Source organism: Protopterus annectens, chromosome 13.part0 (assembly GCF_019279795.1).
Source record: "Protopterus annectens isolate FY-2018-M chromosome 13.part0, PAN1.0, whole genome shotgun sequence".
NCBI classification, from domain to species: domain Eukaryota; kingdom Metazoa; phylum Chordata; order Ceratodontiformes; family Protopteridae; genus Protopterus; species Protopterus annectens.
In genome coordinates, this window is record NC_056747.1 from 794,647,778 (window position 1) to 794,674,219 (window position 26,442).

General features: G+C 45.0%; 1 protein-coding gene across 1 annotated transcript in view; it reads left to right on the forward strand.

Moving 5' to 3' along the window:
• PIGL (phosphatidylinositol glycan anchor biosynthesis class L) overlaps positions 1–26,442 on the forward strand; it is an 879,462-nt gene that overhangs the window by 680,988 nt on the left and 172,032 nt on the right. Inside the window, exon 5 of the mRNA XM_044054521.1 lies at positions 26,018–26,049. Coding sequence (XP_043910456.1) covers positions 26,018–26,049 — 32 coding nt within the window. The remainder of the gene's footprint in view (positions 1–26,017; positions 26,050–26,442) is intronic.

Sequence of the window (26,442 nt, forward strand, 5' to 3'; positions counted from 1 at the left end):
GGAGGTTCCCCAAGAGACGCTCTGGTGCATGCTTGGCCACCCGGTCTTCTTTATGCTTATCCCCCCTTGCCTCTGATGCTCCAAGTTCTTCAGAAAGCCTCTCGGTTGGGGTGCAGAATGATTCTCATTGCTCCATTTTGGCCTCGACAGATCTGGTTCCCCTTCCTAAGGTCTCACTCAGTGAATCCTCCTTGGATTCTAGATCCCATTCCGGATCTGATATCTCATCCATCCCACTTATCTCCTCCGAACCTGGACAACCTGAAGCTGACCGCTTGGCTGCTCCAGTTCCACTCTTGATCAGGACTCCCGGTATTTCGTCCCCTGTTAAGGCCATCCTGGTGGCAGCTCATAAGCCATCCACTAGGAAAGTCTACCGCAGCAAGTGGAAGCGGTTCTCTTTGTGGGCGGGCGGCAAGGCCTAAATCCTTCACAGTTCCTCTCCCTTTGGTGCTTGATTTTTAACCACTCTTTTTAATGATGGTGCCAGCAGTTCCACGGTCAAAGTACAACTTGCGGCAATTTCTCATTATCACATTGGTCATGACTCCAATCCACTGATGTCTGCCAAATTATGTAAGATTTTCCTTAAAGGTACTTTTCTTCTCAGGCCCCCTGTAAAGCAAGCGGTTCCTCCTTGGGACCTTTCCTTAGTTCTTCAGGCCTTGACCGCCCTTGAACCGGTGGCTACGGTAGATCTGAAATTCTTATCTTTCAAGACCGCCTTCTTAGTAGCCATTACTTGACCAAGAGAGTCTCAGAGCTTCAAGCATTATCAGCTAAACCTCCTTACTTGGTCTTTCATCCGGACCGTGTTTACCTCAGGACCAACCTGTCCTTTCTTCCTAAGGTAGCTTCTGAAGCAAACATTAATCAATCCATTAACCTCCCTGTTTTCTTTCCTAAATATGAAAACAAAGGTGAATACAAGCTTCACTCCTTAGATGTTCACAGGCAACTTAGATTTTATCTAAACAGGACGGCTGGTCATAGGCAATCCGACCAGTTGTTCATTTCCTTTGCTAAATTTAATTTGGGCAAACCAATTTCTAAAGTCTCATTATCTCGCTGGATTTCACAATGTATCTTATTGGCTTATCAAGCTTGGAAGGCCCGACCGGAGGGTGTACATGCCCATTCAACCCGGTCAGTCTCTACCTCGGCAGCCTTTAAGGCTAGGATTCCTCTAGATGATATTTGTGCAGCAGCCACGTGGGCTTCATCTCATACTTTTATTTCCCACTACAAGCTGGATCTTACATCTAGGGGTAGAGCATCCTTTGGCTCCGCGGTGCTCCGGAATATCCTTCCATGATGGCCGCCCAAGATTCAGGTAGCTGGGGACTCTGTCCCACAGGTTGCAGACAAATGAATCTCCTACTTCAGATTTAGAAGTTATGTACTCACCATAACGTTCCATCTGAGTAGGTGTATTAATTTGTCTGCAACCATCCCGCCCTCCTATCCACCTGGCGTTTCAGTTTCCTGCATATGATGTGTTTTACCCTTTTCAGGGTGTTCTTGCTGTTGGCAAACTCGATCTGAGGTCATGAGGGTAGAGCAGGGCATTATGGGTGAGGGGAGGAGCTGAGAGCTTGGATCCATAGCTGGTAAACCATGCTGGTTCGGATCCGATATCGGATCCATAACCCACAGGTTGCAGACAAATGAATACACCTACTCAGATGGAACGATGTTCTTCATCTCACATTGCTGCAGTCCTTACACTTGGGTAGTCCGCTGTCCTCGGTCGGCCCGAATATCAAAGTATAAGGCTGACGTCGGTCAAGGCGCTCAAGACTGACATCAGGACGTCAGGGTATAAATGCGCATGACCGACGTCATATCCTCAGTCTTTTTTGCCGCATGGTCCGATGCAGAAGCAGCGTTGCAAGTGCCGTTCGGCGTTCTGAAATTTTCAATTGGAGTTTCAGACCAAGTCAAAGTTGGCTAAGTACCCGTTGGGAATATTTTCGTTTTTCGTGCCTCAGTGGTTTACGGATGTCAGAAAAAGTGAATAACTGTATTTCTTGTGGGAAGCAGATACCGCATAGGGACTATCATACTTTGTGTATTCCTTGTTTGGGGCCTGAGCACGGCGTTGTTGGGTGTCGCTTTTGTGCTAGGTTCAATAAGCGCACTATTGCGAAGGTTAGATTGTGCCAGGTTGGTCTTGGAAGCGGTGCAATTATAATATGCCGCCGGATGCTCCGGCCGCTTCTTCAAGAAGCGCAAAGACAAAGCAGCTAAACCCAGGCAAGAAGAGTCGTCCGTGCGGACGCCGGTTCTTTAGAGGCGTCAGTGGAACCAGTGGTTCCGGAGGCTTCTCTGGAGTCCCAGGGGGAGACTTTGATATTGCAGGATGTGGCCTCTCAGGAGGCAGGTCAGGCTGAAGGGGCTTCTCAGGTTACTGTACTCCCCTCCCTTCCTAGGGTGGTTAGGCCCTCTCCTTCTGTTTCCAAGGTTTCTCCCAGAGGCAGGCCAGGTTTAGCTTCTATTGGTGTCACTCCTAGTTCTACAGGATCTGTGCCCAAGAAGCACATGCTTAAAATGGCAGAAGATTTAATTACTTTGATTAGAGGTTCTTTGCCCCTCCTGATAAGAGGCCTAGGGTGGAACCAGAGTTGGGGAGTTTTGAGCAGGCTTGGATGTTTCAGAGTCTTGGCTGAAGACTTGCAGGAGTACTCTCCTTATTCTGATTCTGATGCAGATGATTCGACTCCTTCTGCTTCTCCTCCAGAGGATTTTTCTTTTCAGAGACTCTTCATTCCATGAGGGAACATTTTAAGTGGGAAGGTCAGGACTTCTCTGATTCCAGGAAAAGGCTTAGGGAATTTTTGCTTTTACCCCAGCATAGGCCTTTGGCTATACCACCTGTTCTGGATGTTGTGGAAGATGTGTTTGCAGAGGCTTCACTTAATCCTGATTCTTTGCCTCCTGCTCCTGTTAAGCCGGATAGGTATTACAGGGTGCCTGAGGCTCATAAATATCTTTATAAGAGTCCTAGGGCGGACCCAGAAACTGTTAGTCAGGGACCTAAGGGTGTCAAGGCCTCTGTTGTAAAAATCCGGTTCCTCCAGATAAAGAGGCCAGAGCTTTGGATAGATGGGGAAAGAAAGTCTATACTTCTTCCACCTTAGCTATGAGGGCTTTGAATTGCCAGTTTCACATGTTGAAATATCAAAACTATCTTCTTTCTCAATTGAAGTCTAAGGTAGATGCTCTGGCGGAAGGCATTGAGTGTAAAGAATTACAAGATTTGGTACATGTCTCTGAACAGGTGGGTAAGCATTCTTTACAATGTGGTTTTGATGCTGTACAGGCCTCGTCTAGGGTGGCTGCCACTGGATCAGTTCTTCGCAGGCACGCCTGGCTGAGGGATCAGAATTTATCTGACCATGTTAAGACAAGGATTTTGGATGCTCCTTTACAGTCTGATGTGTTGTTTGGTTCACCTGTGGAGTCAGTCTTGAAGAAAATGGAAGACAAGGCTAAGTCTATGCAGGCTGTTAAAGATTTTTGCAAGTTCAGCCTCAAGTTTAGTAGGAATTGGCCTGCTAAGGGGTGGGCGTACCCTTCTTATGATTCACAGTCTAGGGGTAGATCTAGGCGTGGTAGGGCAGAGCTCAGAGCTCCTTCAGACCTAGAACAGGAGTTCACCTGCACAATCTTGGTGAGGGCAGGGGCCAGTCCTTTCGTAAACAGGCCCAATGACCTACCTTTTCAGCTGCCAGATCCTTCTTGCCTGGCAGCACCTTTGGGAGGAAGGTTGGCACTCTTCAAGGAAAATTGGAGTTTGATTACCCAAGACAGATGGGTATTGGATATCATACACCAAGGTTACAAGTTTTATTTCCATACCTTGCCTCCTTTCAAAGGCATGCCGGACGTTCCTCCTCAGCAAAGACTAGAGGCTCACAAACAAATTTCTCTGCTACTTCAAATAGGGGCCATACAACGGTCCCTCTGCCAGAAGTGGGCCTAGGATTTTATTCTCGCCTGTTCCTAGTACCAAAGAAGGGGAACACGTGGAGACCAATTTTGGATTTATCTATCCTCAACACTTATCTGGACATTCCCAAGTTCAAAATGTTGACGTTACAACAGCTTTTACCTCTGCTGGGCAAAGATCACTGGATGGTGACTCTGGATCTCAAGGAGGCTTACCTTCATGTTCCTATCAGGCTAAGTTGCAGGAAGTATCTGCGTTTTCGGGCTGGGACTTCTCATTGTCAGTTCTCTGCATTGCCCTTTGGCTTATCTACTGCGCCCAGAGTGTTCACGAAGGTTCTGGCTCCAGTGATAGCTTTCTTCAGGCTAAGAGGAATACAGATCTATCCTTACTTGGACGATTGCCTGATCCTGGCCCAAGGAAAGGACGAACTTCTTCATCATTTACAATATGTGATAGCAGTGCTAAGATGCCTGGGGTATTCTGTGAACGAAATAAAGTCCAGTTTAGTACCCTCTCAGGACATGTGCTTTCTGGGTGTGAGACTGAATACAGCATCCCAGATGGCCTTTTTGACCCCGGACAAACAAAAGAATCTTTCTCTTTACTTCCATCAGTTGTCTCATCAGTCCAGGCTGACTGCAAGGACAGTCCTTCAAGCCTTGGGGTTCATGGCATCTTGTATTCTGGTGCTTCCCAATGCCAAACTGCATATGAGGAAGCTACAATGGTATCTCAAAATGTATGGACACAGCACTGCCAAGATATGGACACTGTCATTCAGATAATACCTTGCATTCAAAAGGAATTTTTGTGGTGGGCTCAGGAATGTCACCTAAACAAGGGACTCTCTGTGACCCGGCCAGAGGCGAGTCAGATTCTAATGACGGATGCCTCAGACAAAGCTTGGGGAGCTCATCTAAATGGAAAGTGGGTACAAGACACGTGGCCTGCCAGACTTCAACATCTACATATCAACTTGAAGGAGATGTTAGCAGTCCAATTTGCATTAATAGCTTTCAAGGATTTACTTCTTCCAGGGCAGGTGTTGGTTCTAACAGACAACACAACTGTCATGTGGTACATCAACAAGCAAGGGGAACACATTCTTATCCTCTATGCAGACAAGCAATGATTTTGTGGGAGACTGCTTTCAGTTTACAGCTAAATCTTCAGGCAAGGTTTCTGCCGGGAGCACAGAACTCCTTAGCAGATGTGTTGAGCAGACAAATTATGGATCCCCACGAGTGGAAATTGGATCCTCATGTATTTCAGAAATTGACAGTGTTATCGGAACTCCAGACATAGTTCTGTTCGCTTCTCCACTAAACTACCAGCTGCCAAAGTTTTGCACAAAAGGTTTCATCCCACAGCTTGGAAAGTGGATGCTCTTTCATTCAATTGGAGCAATCTTCATGTGTATGCCTTTCCACCTCTGCCTCTCCTCCCAAAGGTACTCCTGAAGGTCAGACAGGACAAGCCAAAGATGATTTTAATAGCTCCAGATTGGCCTCGACAGCACTGGTACCCATTACTGAGAAGTCTGGTGCGGGAGCCTCCATGGCCTTTGCCTTCAATTCCACACCTGCTGTCTCAGGAGAACAGTCATTTACTCAATGTCAAACTTCACTCTCTTCACCTAACAGCCTGGCATATTCTGTTTTAAACCCTGGAGGGTCTCAGCTTCCACAGCAAGTTTTGAATGTTATTTTGGAGGCCAGAAGGCCTAGTACAAGGAAAGTGTACGCAGATAAATGGAAGAGATTTTTATTTTGGAGTTCAGCAAAGGAATTTGATGTTTCTAAGCCTAATTTAAGTGTGGCTCTTCAATATCTTACTGAGTTACTGGACAAAGGTTGTCCTTCTCTTCTATTAAGGTTCATGCTGCAGCAATTTCTGCTCACTATGACTGTGACCCACCATTGTTTTCTCATCCTTTGTTTAAGCAATTCCTTAGAGGGGCAAAGAATATAAGACCCCCACGTAGAGCTCCTACTCCTGCTTGGGATCTCAATTTTGTGTTGGAGAAACTCACTCTACAACCTTTTGAGCCTGCAGCTACTGCCGAGTTGAAATATTTATCATGGAAGACTGCTTTTTTGTTGGCCATTACCTCTGCGAGAAGGGTTTCTGAATTGCAGGCCCTTATGGCAGTTGAGCCTTTCTTAATTTTCCATAAGGATAGGGTATCTTTGCGTACTAATCCTTCCTTTATGCCTAAAGTGGTTTCTAGTGTGGCTTTAAACCAAACTATTCATTTGCCTACTTTTTATGCAAACCCCCAAAATAAAGGGGAAAAGATTTTGCACACTTTGGATATACACAGGCAGTTGCGATATTATTTGAACAGAACTAAAGGGTTCAGGCAGTCTCAGCAGTTATTTGTTTCATTTGCTTTGGGTTCTCAGGGCAAGCCTGTGTCAAAACAAACCTATTTCTAAGTGGATTGGGTTTTGTATTGCTTTCTGTTATTCCCATCATGGTAAGGAGATTCCAGCTGGGATTAGGCCTCATTCCACTAGGGCTACTGCCACTTCTACAGCTTTTAAGGGGTGGCAACTAAAGATATTTTGGAGGCAGCTACTTGGAGTTCAGTGCATACTTTCTCTAAGCATTACCACCTTCCACTTTACTCTAAATCTAGGGCTGGTTTTGCCACTGCAATTTTACAGGGCATTTTGGCAGCTCCTACTGCTTTATAGTTTTGCCATCCTCCCTTACCTCTGCTTTGGGATTCTACCCAAGTGTAAGGACTGCAGCAATGTGAGATGAAGAACATAGTACAGTTTTGTACCTACCATAAATGTAGATGTTCGAAGATCCACATTGCTGCAGTCCAATTTATCCTCCCTCCTTCCCCTCTGTAGTTAGAGGCGGTTGTGTGGTTTGGGTTTTGAATATTGTGGATATTGTATATATTGTACATATGATTAGTGCAAGGGTGGTTGGTTGTTTTTTGCTGTCTTTTGGTTTTGACCTTTCTTTTTAGGGTCTTCTGACATCTGGGGCAAGAAAAGACTGAGGATATGACGTCGGTCATGCGCATTTATACCCTGACGTCCTGATGTCAGTCTTGAGCGCCTTGACCGACGTCAGCCTTATACTTTGATATTCGGGCCGACCGAGGACAGCGGACTACCCAAGTGTAAGGACTGCAGCAATGTGGATCTTCGAACATCTACATTTATGGTAGGTACAAAACTGTACTTTTTCCATGATAAGTACTGTAATTCTGCTGTTGCTGCTGGCTCGAAAGGAGGGAGTGTCAACTTTTCTAGCACAAAATTCAAGTCCCATGCTGGCAATGGTGGCTTCCTAGGTGGTTTTACATTTTTAATTCCTCTCAGAAACTGCCTGAGCAGAGGATGTGAGAAAACTGGAGGATCCAAGTTGTATTCTGCTGAAATAGCTGATGCATGAATCTTAATGGAAGAATAGGACAGGCCATTGTGGAAGAGCTCTGCCAAGTATTCCAGGATGTTAGCTATGTTTACCAGTGACACATTTTCTCCTTTTGCAGTACTCCAAATGAGATATCTTTTCCATTCTGCTGAATAATTTTTTCTTGTTGAGGGTCTGCGAGCCTCCAAGATAATGTCTTTAACCCTTTGAGATAAATCTGGGTTATTTGGTCTTATGCAATGTTCCAGGCAGCCAGCTGCAGTGTTTTCAGGTTTGGATGCAGGGTTTTGAAGTTGTTCTGTGTTAACGGTAAGAGAACTAGGGGCAGAGGCCATATTTGTTCCCGAGACATACTCCTCAGTAATGGGTACCAGTGTTGCCTTGGCCAGTCTGGAGCTATCAGGATGATCCTTGGACGGTCTTCTTTGATCTTCAATAGCACCTTGTGCATCAAAGGAAGAGGTGGGAATGCATATGCTGTCAGGTTTTTCCAACTGAAAGATAGGGAGTCCACTTTCCAAGGAAGTGGGTGGTACGTCCTCGTGCAGAATTTTTTCAGTTGGTGATTGTGTGGGGATGCAAATAAGTCTATTTCTGGTAGTCCCCATTTCCCTGTAATGGTTTTGAAGATGTCCGGATGCAGCATCCATTCGTGGGCATCCGTGGTAGTTCTGCTTAGGATGTCTGCTAGTATATTTTCTTTTCCTGGCACAAAAATTGCTTGTAACTGAATGTTGAAGCTCAGGGCCACATTCCAGAGGTCCATTGCCATCCGGCATAGAGGGTATGAATGTGTGCCTCCCTGTTTGTTGATGTACCACATAACTGTGGTGTTGTCCGTCCTTATCAACAGTTGACCCTGTCGAAGAAATGGTCTGAATGTCTGAATTGCCAGTTTTACTGCCAGCATTTCCTTTTGATTTATGTGTAGGTGCAGCTGGTCTTGAGTCCATAAGCCTTGTATGCACTTGTCCAGCATGTGTGCCCCAACCGAGGTCTGAGGCGTCCGTTGTGATGGTCTGGCTTGGTTGAGTGCTGTGGAAGGGCAGTCCTTTGTTTGATTGACAGGCCTGAGCCCACCATTGGAATTCTTGCTTCAGGCATGGAATTATTGGAATTTGGGTTTCTAGGCTGTGCTTGTGCTGAGACCATAAATTCCTTAGGTACCACTGTAACTTTCTCATATGTAGTCTGGCATGTGGAATCAATATTATGCAGGATGCCATGTAACCCAGGGCTTGCAGGACTTTTCTTGCTGTTAGCTGGTTCTGCTTTGTTAATGCCATGAAGTAGAGAGGGAGTTGCTCCTGTTTTTCTACTGTTAGGAATGCCATTTGTTTTGATGTGTCCAGCTCTGCACCCAAGAAGGTTATCCATTGGGATGGTATCAGCCTTGACTTTTTTATATTGACTGTGTATCCCAGGGCTTGCAGTAGATGAATGACCTTTTTCAAGTTTTTTGTTAATTTGTTTTTGTTGTCCGCTTGTAACAGGCAGTCGTCCAGGTAAGGGTAGATTTGAATTCCCTGAAGCCTGCAATGAGCAATTACTGATGCCAGGCATTTCGTGAATACTCTGGGCGCAGTAGATAAGCCAAAGGGCAATGCTGAGAATTGATAATGCTCTGATCCTGCAAGAAATCTGAGGTATCTTCTGCAATTTGGTCGTATGGGGACGTGCAGGTATGCCTCCTTGAGATCTAGAGTTACCAGCCAAGACTCCTTGCCCAGCATAGGAAGAAGTTGCTGTAGGGTCAGCATTTTGAATTTTGGAACAATGAGGTATGTGTTTAAAGCGGACAGGTTGAGAATAGGTCTCCATTGGTTTTCTTTTCTTGGTACCAGGAAGAGTCTGGAGTAAAATCCTTGCCCTTGTTCCATAGATGGTACCCTTTCTACAGCTCTCATCCTTAGTAAGTGAGTTATTTGTTCTAGAGCTTCTGTCTTCTGATTTGGAGGTAGGTTTGGCATTCCTCTCTTCCTTGGTAGAGTATGGAAGTGAAACCTGTAACCTTGGTCTATTGTCTGTAAAATCCATTTGTCTCCTGTGATGTAATGCTAGTTTACTGAAAATAAGGCTAGCTTCCCGCCTAAGGGTGCTTCTAGTTGTTCCCTGGTAGGCGGTGCCAGAGCCAAGTCACTGTGATTGTCCTGTGGAAGTGGTGGTGGCTGGATCTGTGGCTGTACCTCGCTGGTTGTTAGCCTGCCACTGACATCCCCTGTAGGCACCTCTGGATTAACCCCTGCCTCTTGAGCACCTATTCCTGCCTCTCTGAGCTCTGGAGGTGTCTGGAAAGGACCAATTCTTGGAAGGCCAGTTCCTGCTAAACCTTGGAGGCTGGACCTGCAAGAAATCCTTGACTGTCTGGACAGATTTTGCTTTCTCTTCCACCTTCTTCAGCACCTGCTGTGCAGGGGAGCCAAACAAATTGAGCTTATCCATGGGAGCATCTAGGAGCTTTGATTTAACATGGTCTGGTAAGGACTGCTCTTTTAACCATGCATGTCTCCTGATCACTGTACCAGTCATGGCTGATCTAAAGGAAGCCTCCAGTGCATCATAGCCGCATTTTAAGGAATGATTACTGACCTGCTGAATGTTATGTACCATTTCCTGAACAGATTTTTGTCTAATGGTTCATCCGAGGACAGTTTTTTAGTTAACTGGTCTAACATAAATTCCTGATACTGAATCATGTGGAATTGACAGTTCAAGGCCCTAGCTGAAAGAGTAGCAGAAGTGTAAACTTTTTTACCCCATCTCTCTAAGGCCCTAGATTCCCTTTCAGAGGGGAGGGTTTTTGGCAGAGGTAGCTGCTACAGCCTTGGGTCCCTGGGAGATAGTTTCGGGATCTGCAAAAGGAGCCTTATACAAATGATAATGTGTGTCCAGAACCCTGTAGTACCTATCGGGCTTAGCAGGGGCCGGAGGAAGAGAATCAGGAGCAGTACAAGCATCATTAAATGCATCATCCACAACAGTAAGTACTGGAGGAATGGCTAAAGGCCTATGCTGTGGCAAATGCAAAAATGTTCTAAGCCTTTTCCTAGAGTCTGAAAAATCCTGGCCCTGCCATTGAAATTGTTCCCTCATAGCATGCAAGGTTTCCCCAAAGGAAAATTCCTCAGGCGGAGAGGCAGAAGGAATGGACTCTTCTGCATCAGAGTCCTCATATGGAGAATAAGGGCCCTCTGGAGGGTTTGAATTATCGGATTCATCAGAGGAGTCATCTGAAGAAACTGGCTCAGGGGGCTCTACTCTAGGCCTCTTCTCTGGAGGTGGGTGAGAGGCCCTGTCTGGGTGTGGTTGGGATCCCCGGATCAAAGAAAAGAGATCCTCTGCTAGACTAAGCATTTGTGAACTAGAGCTAGGCCTGTGAGAGGGGGTCTTAGCAGGCACAGTTTTGGTAGATTTTGCTGCTTTAGCCCTGGCAAAGGCCTTAATCGACATGGATGCAGGTGGCCTAGCAGCTCCACGTGCAGGGGTAGAAATATCCAAAGGGATAGTATCAGATAAATCCTGTGAACCTGCAAGAGCGGGTGGGATTTCAGTAGCAGATTCAGCCATGCTGGATGAGGCCTCGGTAGGAGGTAAGCTTTCGGCCGAAGGAAGAACCGTGGACTCGGTTTCAGCCGAAACCGAGACACTCGCGGTTGGCTTAACCGCGGTTTCGGCCGAAACCGCGGACCGCAAGTGTCTGTCCTTTTCCTTGCGCTTTTTAGATATTTGCATAGTCGGAGTATCCGACGGCATAATGTAAGCAAAAGAGGAGCCGAAAAGCTCCTCAGCAAATTTCGACCGATGTCTAAGCGTCCGCCGGTTGAAAGAAGCACAGGCTAGACAAGCTGCTACGTCGTGGTCTGGGCCTAAACAAGGTAAGCAGTAAGAGTGGAAATCTTTATGAGGTATTTGTTTCCCACAAGTTAAACAGTTATTCACTTTTTCTGACATCGGCTGAGGCAAGAAAGAGTCCCCAACGGGGTACTTAGCTTTTTAGAAGTCTTCGGTAGTAGTAATCTCTGGTTCTGACCGACCGGCACTTGCGAACAGCTTCTGCTTCGGGCGCCACGCGGCAAGAAAGACTGAGGAAGATGGCGTCGGCTGATACCTTTATACCCGAATAACTGCAGCTATGACGTCGGGTGAAGTGCGACATCAGCCGAGGCCAGACCCAGACTTTGGAATCCGGCCGACCGAAGGGCTGCCTGACGACAGGACAACCCATTTGTAAGGACTGCAGATGCATCCTTGAAGGACATCCAGGACTTCTCAGAACCCTCCTCAACAAAAGCAGCCCTTTCCTGACAGAGCAGTGAGTCTGTGACTACCCTGCTTCTGTTCTCCTCCCCATCTCACTCTGCCTCTCAAAAGCTCTCAAGGTGTGGGAAGGCATTACCCAAGACAACTGGGTCCTTTCTATCATAAGAAATGGATATTTTATGGTCTGGCAATCCACTCCCACTTTTCTGGGTGCCCCCCCCCCCCCGAGGTCAGCTCCATCCCTTCCCAGACTTCCTTTCAGACCTCTGCTTACAAGGCTCGATTCAAAACGTCCCTGCCAATTCTAAGAGAAAAGGATTCTATTCAAAGATGTTTCTGATACCCAGAAAGTATGGCCCCTGGAGGCCAATTCTAGACTTGTCCCACCTCCACACATTCTTAAAAGGTCCCTTCCTTTAGAATCCTTACTTTCCAGACCCTTTTCCTTCTACTCCTTCTTCAGGGTTTCATGGGATCTCTGGACATAAAAGATGCCTATCTGCACATCGCTTTTTGCCCACATTACAGGAAATATCTCCATTTTCTTTGGGTTCCTGGCATTTTCAATTCTCTGCTTTGCCCTTTGGCCTCTGTACAGCTCCAGGAGTTTTCACCAAATGTTTGGCTCCAGTCATTGCCCATTGCAGGCTACTTGGAATCCAGATATTCCCATACCTGGATGACCTACTCCTACCGGCCACAAGCCTGCTGATTCTGCAACACAATTTTCAAAGTACCATTTCCCTACTGGGAAACCTGGGGTTCACAATAAATTACAAAAAATCTACCCTCTCTCCAACCAAAGTCCACATTTTCCTTGGGTGCAGAATTCAGACAGACACACTAAGAGTATCTCTATCCCCACAAAAAGCAAAGGATCTTCACATTTTCTTCTTGTCTGTTCTGCCTTTACACCATATCACAGCCAGATAATTCCTCAGAGTACTAGGGTTCATGGTCTCTACCATTCTCATGGTACTTCTGGCAAGACTGCACATGAGGAAACTCCAGTGGTTCCTCAAGTCTGTCTGGGCCCAACATTCACACCCTCTAGAATTCCCCATTCCCCTGATCCCATGCTTGAAAAAGGAAATTCTCTGCTGGTATCAACAGGTAAGCCTAAATTCAGGACTACCTCTCCACCCTCTGGATCCAGTCCACAAACTTTACACAGATATCTCAGACACTGGCTGAGGTGTGGCCATGGGAAAATACTCTGTCCAAGTAAGGTGGTCTCTCTCCCAGAAAAGGGAACACATCAACATAAGGGAAATGAGAGCTTTGCTCCTGGCCCTTCAAACCTTTAGACCCCTTCTTTGCCGAGGCCCACTGAAGTTGTTCACCGACAATATGACTGTACTCTGATACATGAATAAGCAAGGGGAGACCAGATCCTACCTCCTTTGCAGGTTGGACCTCTTAGTATGTGATTTCCTGGAAAATGACAACATGACCATTCAGACGCTGTACATCCCCTTGGACAGAAAGCTTGTGGAAGATTGACTGAGCAGAACCTGGACTCAATCCCAAGAATGGATGCTTTCCCAGGGATGTGTTCCTGGGGATCTAGTTCACTTCACCAAAAACTCATTTCACAGAATTTCATTTCACCGAGACCAAATCGCCAAAAGCTCAAATCACCGAAAACTCATGTGACCAAATCCCATTTCACCGAAAATAGTAGTGGCAGTGTATTTGCCCTTTTCCGCACTGTAATGCGATCCTAAAGTTAGTATGTATAGTTAGACCCCCCCCCCAGATTGGTTAAAAACTACTTACTTACCCTCTTAACATAAACTGGACAATATAAAACCAAGCTAGGTGGGAGGCTGTGCCCCCCACACCCCCCAACTATGTATACTAACTCCAGGATCGCACTACAGTGGGGAAAATGGCATATACGCTGCCACTAATATTTTTGGTGAAATGGGATTCGGTCAAATGATTTTTCTGTGATTTGAGCTTTCAGCGATTTTGTCTCGGTGAAATGAGTTTTTGGCAAAGTGAAGTAGATCCATTCCTGGACATAGACAACTCATGAGATACTCTGAAAGTAGACTTGTTTGCCTCTCCTCTGAACAGGCAACTTCTAACAGTTTGTGCCAGAGTTCCAAGTCCTCTGGCTTGGACAATGAATGCCCTGTCTTTCTCATGGAAGGGGATGTTTCCCTATGCAATCCTTCCTCTTCCTCTAATACCAAAAGTCCTGCTGACAGTTGGGCAGGACTAACCAAAAATCTTGCTGGTGACTCCCTTCTGGCCAAGACAGCACTGGTTTCCCCTTCTTCTTCAGTTAGCTCAGGGCCATCACCACAAGTTTACCCCGAGAGTGGACATTCTCACACAGAATAAAGGATCCCTTTTTCACTCTCACCTATCAACTCTTCCATTGTCTTTGTGGGTGATAGGGTTCTAATTCCTTTCAGACACCTTTTTTCTGAAGATGTGCTCAGGGTTTTGCAGGTGGCCAGAAAATCCAACACTAGAAAATCATATGTTTCCAGATGGAAAGAATTTTCTTTCGATCTAAGGATCAGAATCCGTTAACCGTGGATATTTCAGTGTTTTTATCCTACTTGTTTGAGTTACTCAGTGCTGGCTTGGCTTGTTCATCAGTCAAAGCCCACGTCACCCATATCTGCATGTCTGCCCATATCTCCTCCATGTTCAAGGTGAAGCAGTCCCTTAAAGGGGTCCTCCACATTAGACCTCCCAGGAAACCCCATCCCTCATTCCTGACCTCAGCTTTGTATTAGAGAAATTGATTATGCCCCCATTTGAACTAGCAGCATCCGCTTCCCTCAAGCATTGCATCTGGAAAACGGTCTTGCTGGTTGCCTTGACTTTGGAGTTTTACGGTGTCAAGTTGGCAGCCTGGCACCCAACCTTCCACAGAAGGCACACACATGCACTCACTCACACCTAGGGCCAATTTAGAGTGTCCAATCCACCTACAGCATGTCTTTGGGATGTGGGAGGAAACCGGAGCACCCGGAGGAAACCCACACGACCACAGGGTGGATATGCAGACTTCGCAGAGAAGGCACCCCAGCCGAGGATCGAACCGGAGAACCTCTTGCTGTGAGGCGGCACCGCTAACCGCAGCACCACCACGGTCACATGAAACTTGCTGTATATTTTAATTTTGATGCACTGTGTCAAAGAAAGAGCAGTGAATCACAGAAGCACTGTAAAGAATAACTGTGGGCATCTCCCTTTCTTTTTCTTCTCAGAGGACTCTCTTGCCTGCAGAATTGTTTGCTAGCAGAAAGAAAAGGCATGCTGGTAGTAACCACACAGAGTGGAACAGTGTAGGCAGTCATCTTGGGCATCTGGTTCACACTCGCCTTCCCTGAAAGAGGTGTAATTTTATTTTTATGCAACAGTGCTTGCTGTATCCTTGGACGTTTCAGAAGGGTTGTGCCCCACACTGAAGTCTCTGCAGCTTTAGGAATATTTGTGATGACTGACATTGCTTGTGATTGATGGGCAGTACAGCTGAATAGAAATAAATGGTAAAATAATATGAAAATCGTGATCAGTCTTTCAGTGCAAATTCAGTAGTTCCACATTCGGATAGTGATGTCTGTGCTGCATGCAAAAAGAGCTCCATCCCCGCTTTAACCACCTGCTGAAGTCTAATACATTGTATTTTATAACAGGGGGCAACAGCCCTCCTGTACATGACATACTGTTGTCTTCTATGAAGTACATGAATTGACTATGAACAAGGTTAAAGTAGCAATTGCTCATTGTGCAACAGTAAAGGCTTATTTCTTAAAAATCAGTTTGTTATTTTGTATATTGTAGTCATTCACCTCCATCCCAGTCATTGCATTGTAATATGATTCTATAAGTGAGTGGTGACATTTTATGTTTAATTGCTAGGTATACCTTGTATTTAGAAATGCATAGTTAAAATAGTATTTTTTCAACATATTGCCTGGTTTTAGATAGAGCTGCATTACAGAAGTCTGAAATGCCAGGTTAACTGCACAGAAGAAATTCTGTTTATTGAAGATACATGCAGTTGCGGTCTGTCTGTGCAGCTCTTGTATGAAAGTGGTAAGTTCTGTTTTAGAATGCTTATCCAAGAGCTACAGCACTCAGCTGCATACAGCATTTATTTAGTGTTCTAAAACATAAGTACGGTGCTTAATAGTGCTGTAAATTGTATAAAGTGAGAAAGCAGTAAATACCATCTCCATGTCGTAACTTGCTTTCAATAAAATGCTTTTTTTGACGATGTTAAACTTGGCTAGAGTGATGGCCTTCAAGTGACTGACTATTGTTGGAAAGTACAGTTTTGTACCTACCATAAATGTAGATGTCCGATAGGTATGCATCTGCAGTCATCACATATGGGTTGTCCTGCCTTAGGCAGCCCTTCGGTCGGCCGGATTCCAAAGTAAACATTTGCAAAAAAAAAAATATATATATATATATATATATATATATATATATATATATATATGTATAAACAAATACACCATAATAGATCCCCCAGTTAGCTAATAGAGAGGTAAGCACCCTAGGTGTACCACAGAGGGGAAGGAGGGAGGGTAAACCTGACTGCAGATGCATACCTATCGGACATCTACATTTATGGTAGGTACAAAACTGTACTATGTCCTTCAAGGATGCATCTGCAGTCATCACATATGGGTAGAATACCATAGCCAATCTGGGGGTGGAGGTACTAGGAAAGGGAAGGTGTAGCTAAGATACCCTGCAGGACAGCCGAAGCAAAGCCTGCTCTGGATCTGGAATATAAAGGTAAATTGTAATGCTTGGCAAATGTATGCACGGAGCTCCATGTGGCAGCTTCTAAAATGTCTTTTGTAGCCACCCCTCTTAAAAAGGCTGTGGAGGTGGCTGTGGCTCTCGTAGAATGAGGTCTAATGTTAGCTGGTACAGTCTTTCCATGAAATGAGTAACAAAAGCGGATGCAATTCCTTATCCATTTTGAAATTGTCTGTTTGGGAATTGCTTTTCCTTGAGTACCAGCAGCGTATGCTACCAGCAGCTGGTCAGTTTTTCTGAATCCTTTAGTTCTGTCCAAGTAGTAGCGCAGCTGTCTGTGAATGTCCAGGGTGTGCAGCAGTTTCTTCCCTTTGTTTTGTGGATTTGGGAAGAAGGTAGGCAAGTGAATAGCTTGATTCAGTGAAACCCTGGATACCACCTTTGGCATAAAAGTAGGATTAGTTCTTAATGAAACTCTATCCTGATGGAAAATAATAAAGGGCTGAACTGCCATCAGGGCCTGCAATTCCGAAACTCTTCTTGCTGAAGTTATTGCCAGAAGGAAAGCAGTCTTCCATGAGAGGTACTGTAGTTCTGCAGATGCTACTGGCTCAAATGGAGGCAGTGTTAGTTTTTCCAACACGTAGTTAAGGTCCCAAGCAGGTAGAGGAGGTTTCCTAGGAGGTTTGATGTTTTTGATTCCCCTTAGAAACTGTCTTAGGAGAGGATGAGAAAAGACAGGAGGATCAGTATTGTACTCTGCTGAAATTGCTGAAGCATGAATCTTAATAGATGAGTAAGAGAGTCCATTGTGGAACATTTCTGCCAAATATTCCAGGATATGTGCCATGCTCATCTTTGTCGCATCTAGGCCCTTTGTGGTGTTCCAGATGAGAAATCTTTTCCATTTTGCTGAATATGCCTTCTTTGTGGAAGGGCGGCGAGCTTCCAGAATGATATTCTTTACTCTCTGGGATAGCTTATCCTGAAGAGGAGTCAAGGTATTCTCCAGGCTGTTAGTTGCAATGTTTTCAGGTTGGAATGTAGAGTTTTGTAGCTGTGCTGTGTCAGTAGAAGTGGCCATAGAGGTAGGGGCCATGGCTTCGTACGTGACAAGCTCCTTAGCAGTGGGTACCAGTGCTGTCTTCGCCAGTCCAGAGCTATCAGGATCACTTTTGGCTGCTCTGCCCTGATCTTCAGTAACACCTTGGTCATTAATGGAATAGGAGGGAATGCATACACTGTTAGATTTCTCCAGCTGAAAGAGAGAGCGTCCACTTTCCACGCTTGTGGGTGGTATGTCCTTGAGCAGAATTTCATTAGTTGATGATTGTGGGGGGATGCAAATAAATCTATGTCCGGGCTCCCCCAAAATTGTGTTATCTGTTGGAAAATGTCTGGGTGCAGCATCCATTCGTGTGCATCCATGATATTTCTGCTTAAGCTGTCCGCCAGTATATTGTCCTTCCCTGGCACAAACTGAGCTTGTAGCTGTATATTGAGTTTCAAGGAAAGGTCCCATAGATTCATTGCCAGCCTGCACAGAGGGTAAGAATGGGTACCTCCTTGCTTGTTTATGTACCACATAACTGTGGTGTTGTCTGTCCTTATTAGTAGATGGCCTTGATGCAGAAAGAGTTTGAAGGCCTTGATTGTATGTATCACTGCTAGCATTTCTTTTTGATTTATGTGCATGTGCAGCTCCTTTCGTGACCACTGTCCTTGGATAGCTCTGCCCTCCATGTGTGCTCCCCAATCTAGGTCTGAAGCGTCTGTTGTAATAGTTTGGGAGGTTTTTGGCTTTGTGAAGGGCAGCCCTCTATTGGACTGGCTGGCCTGAGCCCACCACAGAAATTCCTTGTGAAGGCATGGGATGAGTGGGATTAAAGTTTCCAAACTGTGACTGTGCTGAGTCCATAAACTCCTTAGGTACCACTGTAGCTTTTTCATATGTAGCCTTGCTTGTGGAATCAAAAGAATACAGGATGCCATGTAACCCAAGGCCTGCAGGATTTTCCTTGCAGTCAGCTGAGTTTGTCTTGTCAGATTCTTGAAGTAATCCGGTAGTTGACTTTGTTTTTCTTCTGTGAGATAAGCCATTTGGGTGGTTGTATCTAGATCCGCATCCAGAAAGGTTATTCTTTGGGATGGAACAAGTCTTGATTTGTGCATGTTGACTGTATATCCCAAGGCCTGTAGAAGATTGATGGCATAATTTAAGTCCTTTATCAGAGTTTGTTGGTTGTCCGCTTGTATAAGGCAGTCATCCAGATATGGGTAGATTTGAATCCCCTGGAGTCTGCAGTGTGCTGTTCCTGATGCCAGGCATTTCGTGAATACTCTGGGCGCAGTAGATAAGCCAAAGGGCAATGCTGAGAATTGATAATGCTCTGACCCTGCAAGAAATCTGACGTATCTTCTGCAACTTTGTCTGATAGGGACATGCAGGTATGCCTCCTTGAGGTCTAAAGTAACCAGCCAAGACCCCTTGCCCAGCATGGGAAGGAGTTGCTGTAGAGTCAGCATTTTGAATTTTGGCACAATGAGATAAGTATTCAGTACGGACAAGTCGAGAATAGGTCTCCATTGATGCTCTTTTCTTGGAACAAGGAATAGTCTGGAGTAAAATCCTTGGCCTTGTTCTGAAATAGGAACGCTTTCTATGGCTTTCATTTGAAGTAAGTTTGAGATTTGTTTCAAAGCCTCTGTCCTTTGTTTTTGGTGGCAGGCCTGGTATGCCTTTTCTTTTTGGCAATGTGTGGAAATGGAACCTGTATCCATTGTCTATTATTTGGAGTGTCCATTTGTCTCTTGTAATGTTGTGCCAATTTCTTGAGAATAAAGAAAGCTTTCCGCCCAAAGGTGCTTCTAATTGAGCCCTGGTTGGCGGAGTCAAAGCAGAGTCATTGAGTTTGTCCTTGTGCAGCAGTTGCAGATCCTGAACTGCCTGTCTGGATTGGAGGTTGCCATTGACGGCCTCTGTAGGAGCCCCTAGCTTGGCCTCTACCTCTGGCACTCCTGTTTCTGCCCCTTTGAAATCTTTCTGTGCCCGGAAAGGACCAATTCTTGGAAGGCCAGTTTCTGCTAAATCTAGGTGGTTGGACTTGAAGAAAATCTTTAACTGTTTGTACAGATTTTGCCTTTTCCTCAAATTTCTTTAGAACATCTTGAGCAGTGGAACCAAATAACTTTTGTTATTCCAGTGGAGCATCCAAAAGCTTAGCTTTAACATGTTCTGGCAGAGATTGTTCCTTCAGCCAAGCATGCCTGCGTATGACAACACCTGGCATTGCTGACCTACATGAAGCTTCCATTGCATCATAACCACACTGCAAGAAATGGTTGCTAACCTGCTGGGAATTATGTACCAGATCCTGAAGGGATTTACGGTCAAGGGGTTCAGAAGAAGACAATTTCTTATGCATTTCTTCTAACAAATACTCTTGATACTGTATCATGTGAAATTGACAATTTAATGCCCTCATAGCAAGAGTGGCAGAAGTATACACTTTTTTACCCCATCTCTCCAATGCCCTGGACTCCTTTGCAGAGGGGAGTGGGTTCTTAGTAGAAAATGCTGCAACCCCTTTAGGGCCCTGTGAAATAGTTTCAGGGTCAGCAGAGTGGGCCTTATAAAGAAAATTATGTGCGTCCAGGACCCTGTAATACCTATCAGGCTTAACAGGAGCCGGAGGCAGAGTGTCAGGGGTCATACTAGAGTCAGAATATACATCATCAATCACATTTAAAACAGGAGGAATAGCCAAAGGTCTATGCTGAGGTAAATGAAGAAAAGTTCTTAGTCTTTTCCTGGAATCAGAATATTCCTGGCCCTGCCATTTGAAATGCTCTCTCATAGTGTGAAGGGTCTCCCCAAAGGAAAGCTCTTCAGGAAGGGAGGCTGTGGGAATAGATTCCTCTGCATCCGAATCCTCGTAGGCCGAGTAAGCCTCCTCCTGGTAGTCTGAGTGATCCGAGCCAACAGAGGCCTCCTCTGAGGAAAGGGGATCAGGGGGATCCATCCTGGGCCTTTTGTCTAGAGGGGGTTGGGAGCCCCTGTCCGGATGAGGCTGAGAGCCCCTAATTAAGGAGATCAGGTCCTCTGCCAAAGTTAAAATCTGTGAACTAGAAGAAGGTCCCTGAGGAATAACTCTGGGAGGCATGGTTTTAGTGTGTTTTGCAGCTTTAGCCCTGGTGAAGGCCTTAATAGACATGGATGCAGGAGGCCTGGCTGCACCACGTGCTGGTGTAGCTTTATCTAAAGGTATGGTGTCGGAAGATTCTAATACACCAGTTTCGGAAGGCAATTCTGTAACCGACTCGGTAGGAGCCTCCAGGACCGAGGCTGTCGGTTGTATTATTTCAGGGTTCGGAAGGTCCAAGGACTCTGTATCAGCCGAAACCGAGACACTCGCGGTAGGCCTAGCCGCGGTTTCAGCCGAAACTGCGGGCCGCGTGTGTCGGTCCTTGTCTTTCCGTTTCTTAATTAGATGCGATGTTGGGGTTTCCGACGGCATTTTGTAGGCAAAACTATCCCCAAAAAACTCTTCTGCGAACTCCGACCGACGTCTAAGAGTGCGTCGGTTGAAAGAAGCGCAGGCAGAGCAGGCCGAGACGTCGTGGTCTGGGCCTAAGCAAGGAAGACAATAAGAGTGGAAATCCTTATGAGGTATTTGTTTCCCACAAGTTAAACAATTATTAACTTTTTCTGACATTGGCTGAGGCAAGAAAGAGTCCCCAACGGGGTACTTAGCTTTTGAAGTCTTCGGATAGCGAAATTACAGGAGCTGGCCGACCGGCACTTGCGAACTGCTTCTGCTTCGGGCACCACGCGGCAAGAAAGACTGGGGAACATGGCGTCGGCTGACGCTTTTATACCCCAGGCGTTGTGACGTCGGGGAAGGAGCAACATCAGCCGACGCCGGACTCAGACTTTGGAATCCGGCCGACCGAAGGGCTGCCTGAGGCAGGACAACCCATATGTGATGACTGCAGATGCATCCTTGAAGGACATCTGTTTTCTTGTGGCTTCATTGCAATCGAAGGTTGCAGACCCCTAACATGTTAGTTCTTTACCACAAGGTCAAACTTTCAGAGTACAGGTCAATGCCTGACCCATTTTGAAGTAAGTCATACCTCTTAGCACAAAAACTCTGGACAAAGTCAACAGTAATGGAGGGACAGCTGCCCAAAATCAGGTACAGATTTTAAGTATTCCTCTTACAAACCTAGAAAGTTGATAAAATAACAGGGTTTGCATTACCATGCATTTACTGACAGACTTGAAGTCTGAAACATAGATGTCTTTTATTTATTAACTTCAGTCCACAAAAGATTTGCCAGAAAAACAACTATTTTGTGAGAAACAGGTCAAAATATGAGGCAAATATTTGTACATTTGAGAGGTATGAGACAAGTCCATTATTAATCACTCTGTCTCTCTGTAAGTGCCCAGAGGTAGCAAGCTTACTTAAGGTTAACAAGAACACTCACTCCACCTTATCTGAAGGGATTGTGAGGGTAGATTCACAGCTTTCACCTTGAATGGTTGCATTACAGGATTCTTGCACTGTTCTACTCCAGATGGGCAGATGTAATCTCTTGTTGACTATCTTGATACCTAAAGTTGGTTCATTGAGGTACCAATCATGGGATGGTGATACTTTGGACAGAGGACTACCCTTCTGTGGCAGTTCTCCAATCCTTTCCTGTTTAGTATATCCTGGATGAGGAGAGTTCATCTTGTTTATCCTTGGACCGTAACCTAAAAAGGTACACATCAAGTAGATGTTTATGAGCTCTTGAAAATCTGTGCAGGATAGCATACTGGGGAGTTCAGCCAGGTATCTTGCACAGCAACAACCACCCATGGATGCTAAACATTTGAAAGTCACTTTCTAGTCCCGTGATGCCTAGTGCCTCTCACTCACAGAATAGCCTTTTCACAGTACTATAAGCAAGATTGCTTCTGTGGGTAGTGGAGGATGGTGGCATTCTTCCACACTATAGCTGATATGACAAGTCATGGGATCCAAAGGCCACTCTGTCTGAGATGGAAAATGATAATCACCCCCTCCTCCTGTCTTTCTCTCCACCATAATGTTCTTCCTTTGGAGAGGCTTTCAGGCTTACAAGTAACAGCTTGCACTGGTTTTGAGTCTCTATCCCCCCCCACTCCAAAGTGCCTGACAAAGTTTCTGGGGAAGAAGCCAGATGAGCCATGGGCTATAGATCCCTTGGAGCCAGTCATCAAGGGTGCCATCAGTGCTGCAGCCTGCCTGTGCCCTTTCAGACCCAAAAAGGTGGAAGAGCTTTACTAGCACCCATGTGAGTAATTTCAGAGGCTTGCTAAGTGTCATAGGGCTGATCCCTGTGTGATCCTTTGATCCAGTATAGGTTCCAGAGACAACAGTATATTGACACTTTACTACCTGACAAGGAATCTAGAGCTTTGAATATATGTGAGAGGATAGTGTACTGTACTGAAGTATGGGGTTTAGGCACCATAACGGCTAGTTTTACTTGTTCATTTCTACTTCTGTTTGATAGGGAAAGCTCTGGAAAAGCTCACAAAGACCTTCCAGAATTTTTACTCATTATGAAAATTACCTTGCCTTTTGTATGGGTGCAGGATAGAAGCCTTTACTGCAGTTTGCATATTACTTTGTTATGACATGTAAAATTACAATTCTGTTGTTACCAGTGATCAAAGATTTGTAAAACCAGGTAGCCTGGCAACCACCTATGAATCTGTTGTGATTCATTTAATTGGACTACCATAGATAATACAAAATAAAACGTAACTCAGATTTTCTCAGGTGTTAGTGTGATAATGCTGTTATTCTGTACAGAGGCACACATTCTCTGTATTCTACCATACGTTTTGGAATAGTCTTCTAACAAGCAGCAGTAGCAGTGAATCTATTGCTGAATTTAGTGCTAACTTTATACAGGTCATCAGAGTTAGAGCCTCCTGCTTCCCTGTCCCTACATTACAAAAAATAAATAAATAAATAGCTCCATTTTCCCCTCGTCCTCCCTTTCACATCTCTACTTTTTTTCTTCTGGTTCCACACTGGTGACTTATCGATTCCTGTCCTCTTGGCCTCTCTATGAATCTCTTCATTCCCTGGGTGGCAGCCCCTTGGCATATTCATTCCCTGAGTTGAGAGTCATACATACATGAAATGAGAGCTGCCATCTTCAGCTTGGAAGTCTGGATTTTGCACTAAGCCCCAGCATCCCCCTGTGGATGCCCAATTACTTCCAAAGGTTTGTCTTGCACTAGGCTTGTGTAGTGTAATCAGTTGGCCCTGCCTGTTTGTAGACTGCCTATTTTTTGTGAGCCCCAGTCTCCACTGGGAATTAATCTACAGAGGCAGGGCATGCACGGTTTGGCATTCTCTACCCATCCCTCCCCCACCCAAAAGAAGGAAGCAGACTAAGCCTCATCTTTCCTCTCCTCCTTTGTGCCAGCACCAGCAAGTGCCCAAGCCTTTAATTAACATGAATCACCTGGGTATTAGTCAGGACTTAATCCTTCTATGCCAGTTGAACTGGCACTTCTGTGCCTAATTACATGGCATCCCTTTATAAATCACATTTACCCATCCCGAATACTTCACATTAGATATTCTGTCATAATCTGTCACTTGATAACCATTTCACAGTCTCCATTAGTTTTTGTCCCAGTTTCTAAATTATGTTGTCGAAACATATTAATTGCCTTTACCAGGTCTTGACTTCACATCACTGTATGTTTAGCTCTCCTTTGCCAGGTCATATACAAGACATTGTTTTCTTATGCCACACTGTTGAACTGAATGCTTATTTTATGTTACTTGCTTACCTCGTATTTTTAATTGTATTACTCTGTCAGTACGTAGAAAGGCGGCCACGGTGGTGCAGCGGTTAGCGTTGCCGCCTCACAGCAAGAGGTTCTCCGGTTCAATCCTCAGCTGGGGTGCCTTCTGTGCGGAGTCTGCATGCCCTCCCTGTGGTCGCATGGGTTTCCTCCCACATCCCAGAAACATGCTGTAGGTGGATTGGACACTCTACATTGGCCCTAGGCATGAGTGTGTGTGTGCCTTCTGTGGAAGGTTGGGTGCCAGGCTGGCAACTCGACACTGTAAAACTCCACTGCCAATCATGAGTGGACAGGTGGCGACCCCTAACCAGGAAAAGATGAAAGAAGAAGAAGACTCTGTCAGTACTTAGCAATGATTGCCTGCATTATACTGATATTGAAATTATTTCATTCACTGAGTTTGCATTAGCCTAAATTACTATGAAGTCTGTTATGTGACTGTTTTATACCAGTGCCTAGTAATGTTTACGTATGTTACCTGTATTACCTGTACTCCTGTTCCTTACTTCTGAAATCTTGCCATTTCTTTGCTCTGTGTACTGTTTATCTAGGCTGTTGCTGAAGTAGATCCTACTGGGTCATCTCAACACTGCATTTCATAGGTTCATAGGTAGGTACTAGGCTATCGGCCCTAGGGCCCATACAAGCCTAACCAAAAAGTGTACCCTGGCTTTCGCCACCCAAGAAAATTATTTTCCTGTGCCCCTGTCGAGCAGAGCCGCGGAAGTGATCCCCTGGGTGAATTTCCCATTTCCCATCCAATCATCAAGATTTTTCTTGAAGAGTGCTAATGAGGAGCTCTGTTTGACATAGATAGGTAGTCTGTTCCAGAGTATGGGAAGTCTCTGGGACAGGAATCTATCCCTCCAGCATGTTCTGTTTATTGTGGTAACAAGGTTTAGGTCCCTAGAGTGTGTAGCTTGGAGGGAATGGGATTTCTTTAAGTGGAGCGTGTCCAACAGCTCTGGGTTTGACATAGCTTTGTATGTTAGGCAAAGATCGCCCTTGAGTAGGCGATATGCGATGGAGTAAAGTTGTAGTTTTTTGAGATGATCTGCATAGGGCATCTGTTTGAGGCCAGTAATCCTCTTTGTGAGGTATTTCTGTGGTCTTTCCAGTTGTAGATGTCTTGTGAGGTACATACCAAAAGGGGCGTTGTACTCTATAATGGGTCTAATGAGTGATGAGTAGAGGGGAACAATGACCTCTTTTTTTCTGGATGAGAATCCTTTTGTGATGAGATGAGCCACTTAGAAGGATTTCCTGACCACCGTGGCAATGTGATTATCAAAGGAGAGACTACTGTCCACCTGTGTCCCAAGGTCTCTCATCACATTTTCGGCATTAAGTAGACTACCAGCTATGTGGTAGTTCATGGGTACAGAGTTTTTACCAAAGGGGATGACAATACACTTTTTGGCATTGAGCTTCAGGCCATGGCTTTGACACCAGGTATCTGTCTCAGTGAGGCCCTTTTGTAGTTTGTCCACATCGTTAGGTGTTTCGATTATGGCTCCTAGTTTGCAGTCATCTGCAAACTTTGTTAGCCAAAGTGTACAGAAAGGCATAGGGAAAAAACACACCTGTAGTTCAATGTCATCAAGTGCAATGGGAATTATGCATACTGGTATAGGAATGGAGACATTGTAATTTTATAGAATTTCCATTTTTCCAATTCCAATTTACCAGACAATAAGCAAATGTTCAGACTGCATAGAACCTTTTTGGTAGTTGTCACCGTCATACATATTATTATTTCACAGCTCAGTGTAATTAATTTGCTTGTTTAACAGGTCTCTGCATTCTGCAGGAAAACTGCCTGAAGGTATGTATTACTCTCCTGTTTTGTTTTACTGATAAATAACCTTATTAACAACCTGTTCATCATTATGTACAGAAAGGCATAGGGAAAAAACACACCTGTAGTTCAATGTCATCAAGTGCAATGGGAATTATGCATACTGGTACAGGAATGGAGACATTGTAATTTTATAGAATTTCCATTTTTCAATCAGTATTTAAAATCAAGCTACATATTCAGCACAGTCTCTCCTTATTTTACTGTATTTTAATTATCACATATAGAACGTAGCACAACTTAGCTGCTTTTCTCAGTGTTGCATTTCTGTGTTTTCTAGCTCTGTGGTGCACAGTGTTAGGTTTGCATAGCATCTTGCATTACCTTCTTTAGAAATTTGTTTTTAGTGGCTTTTACATC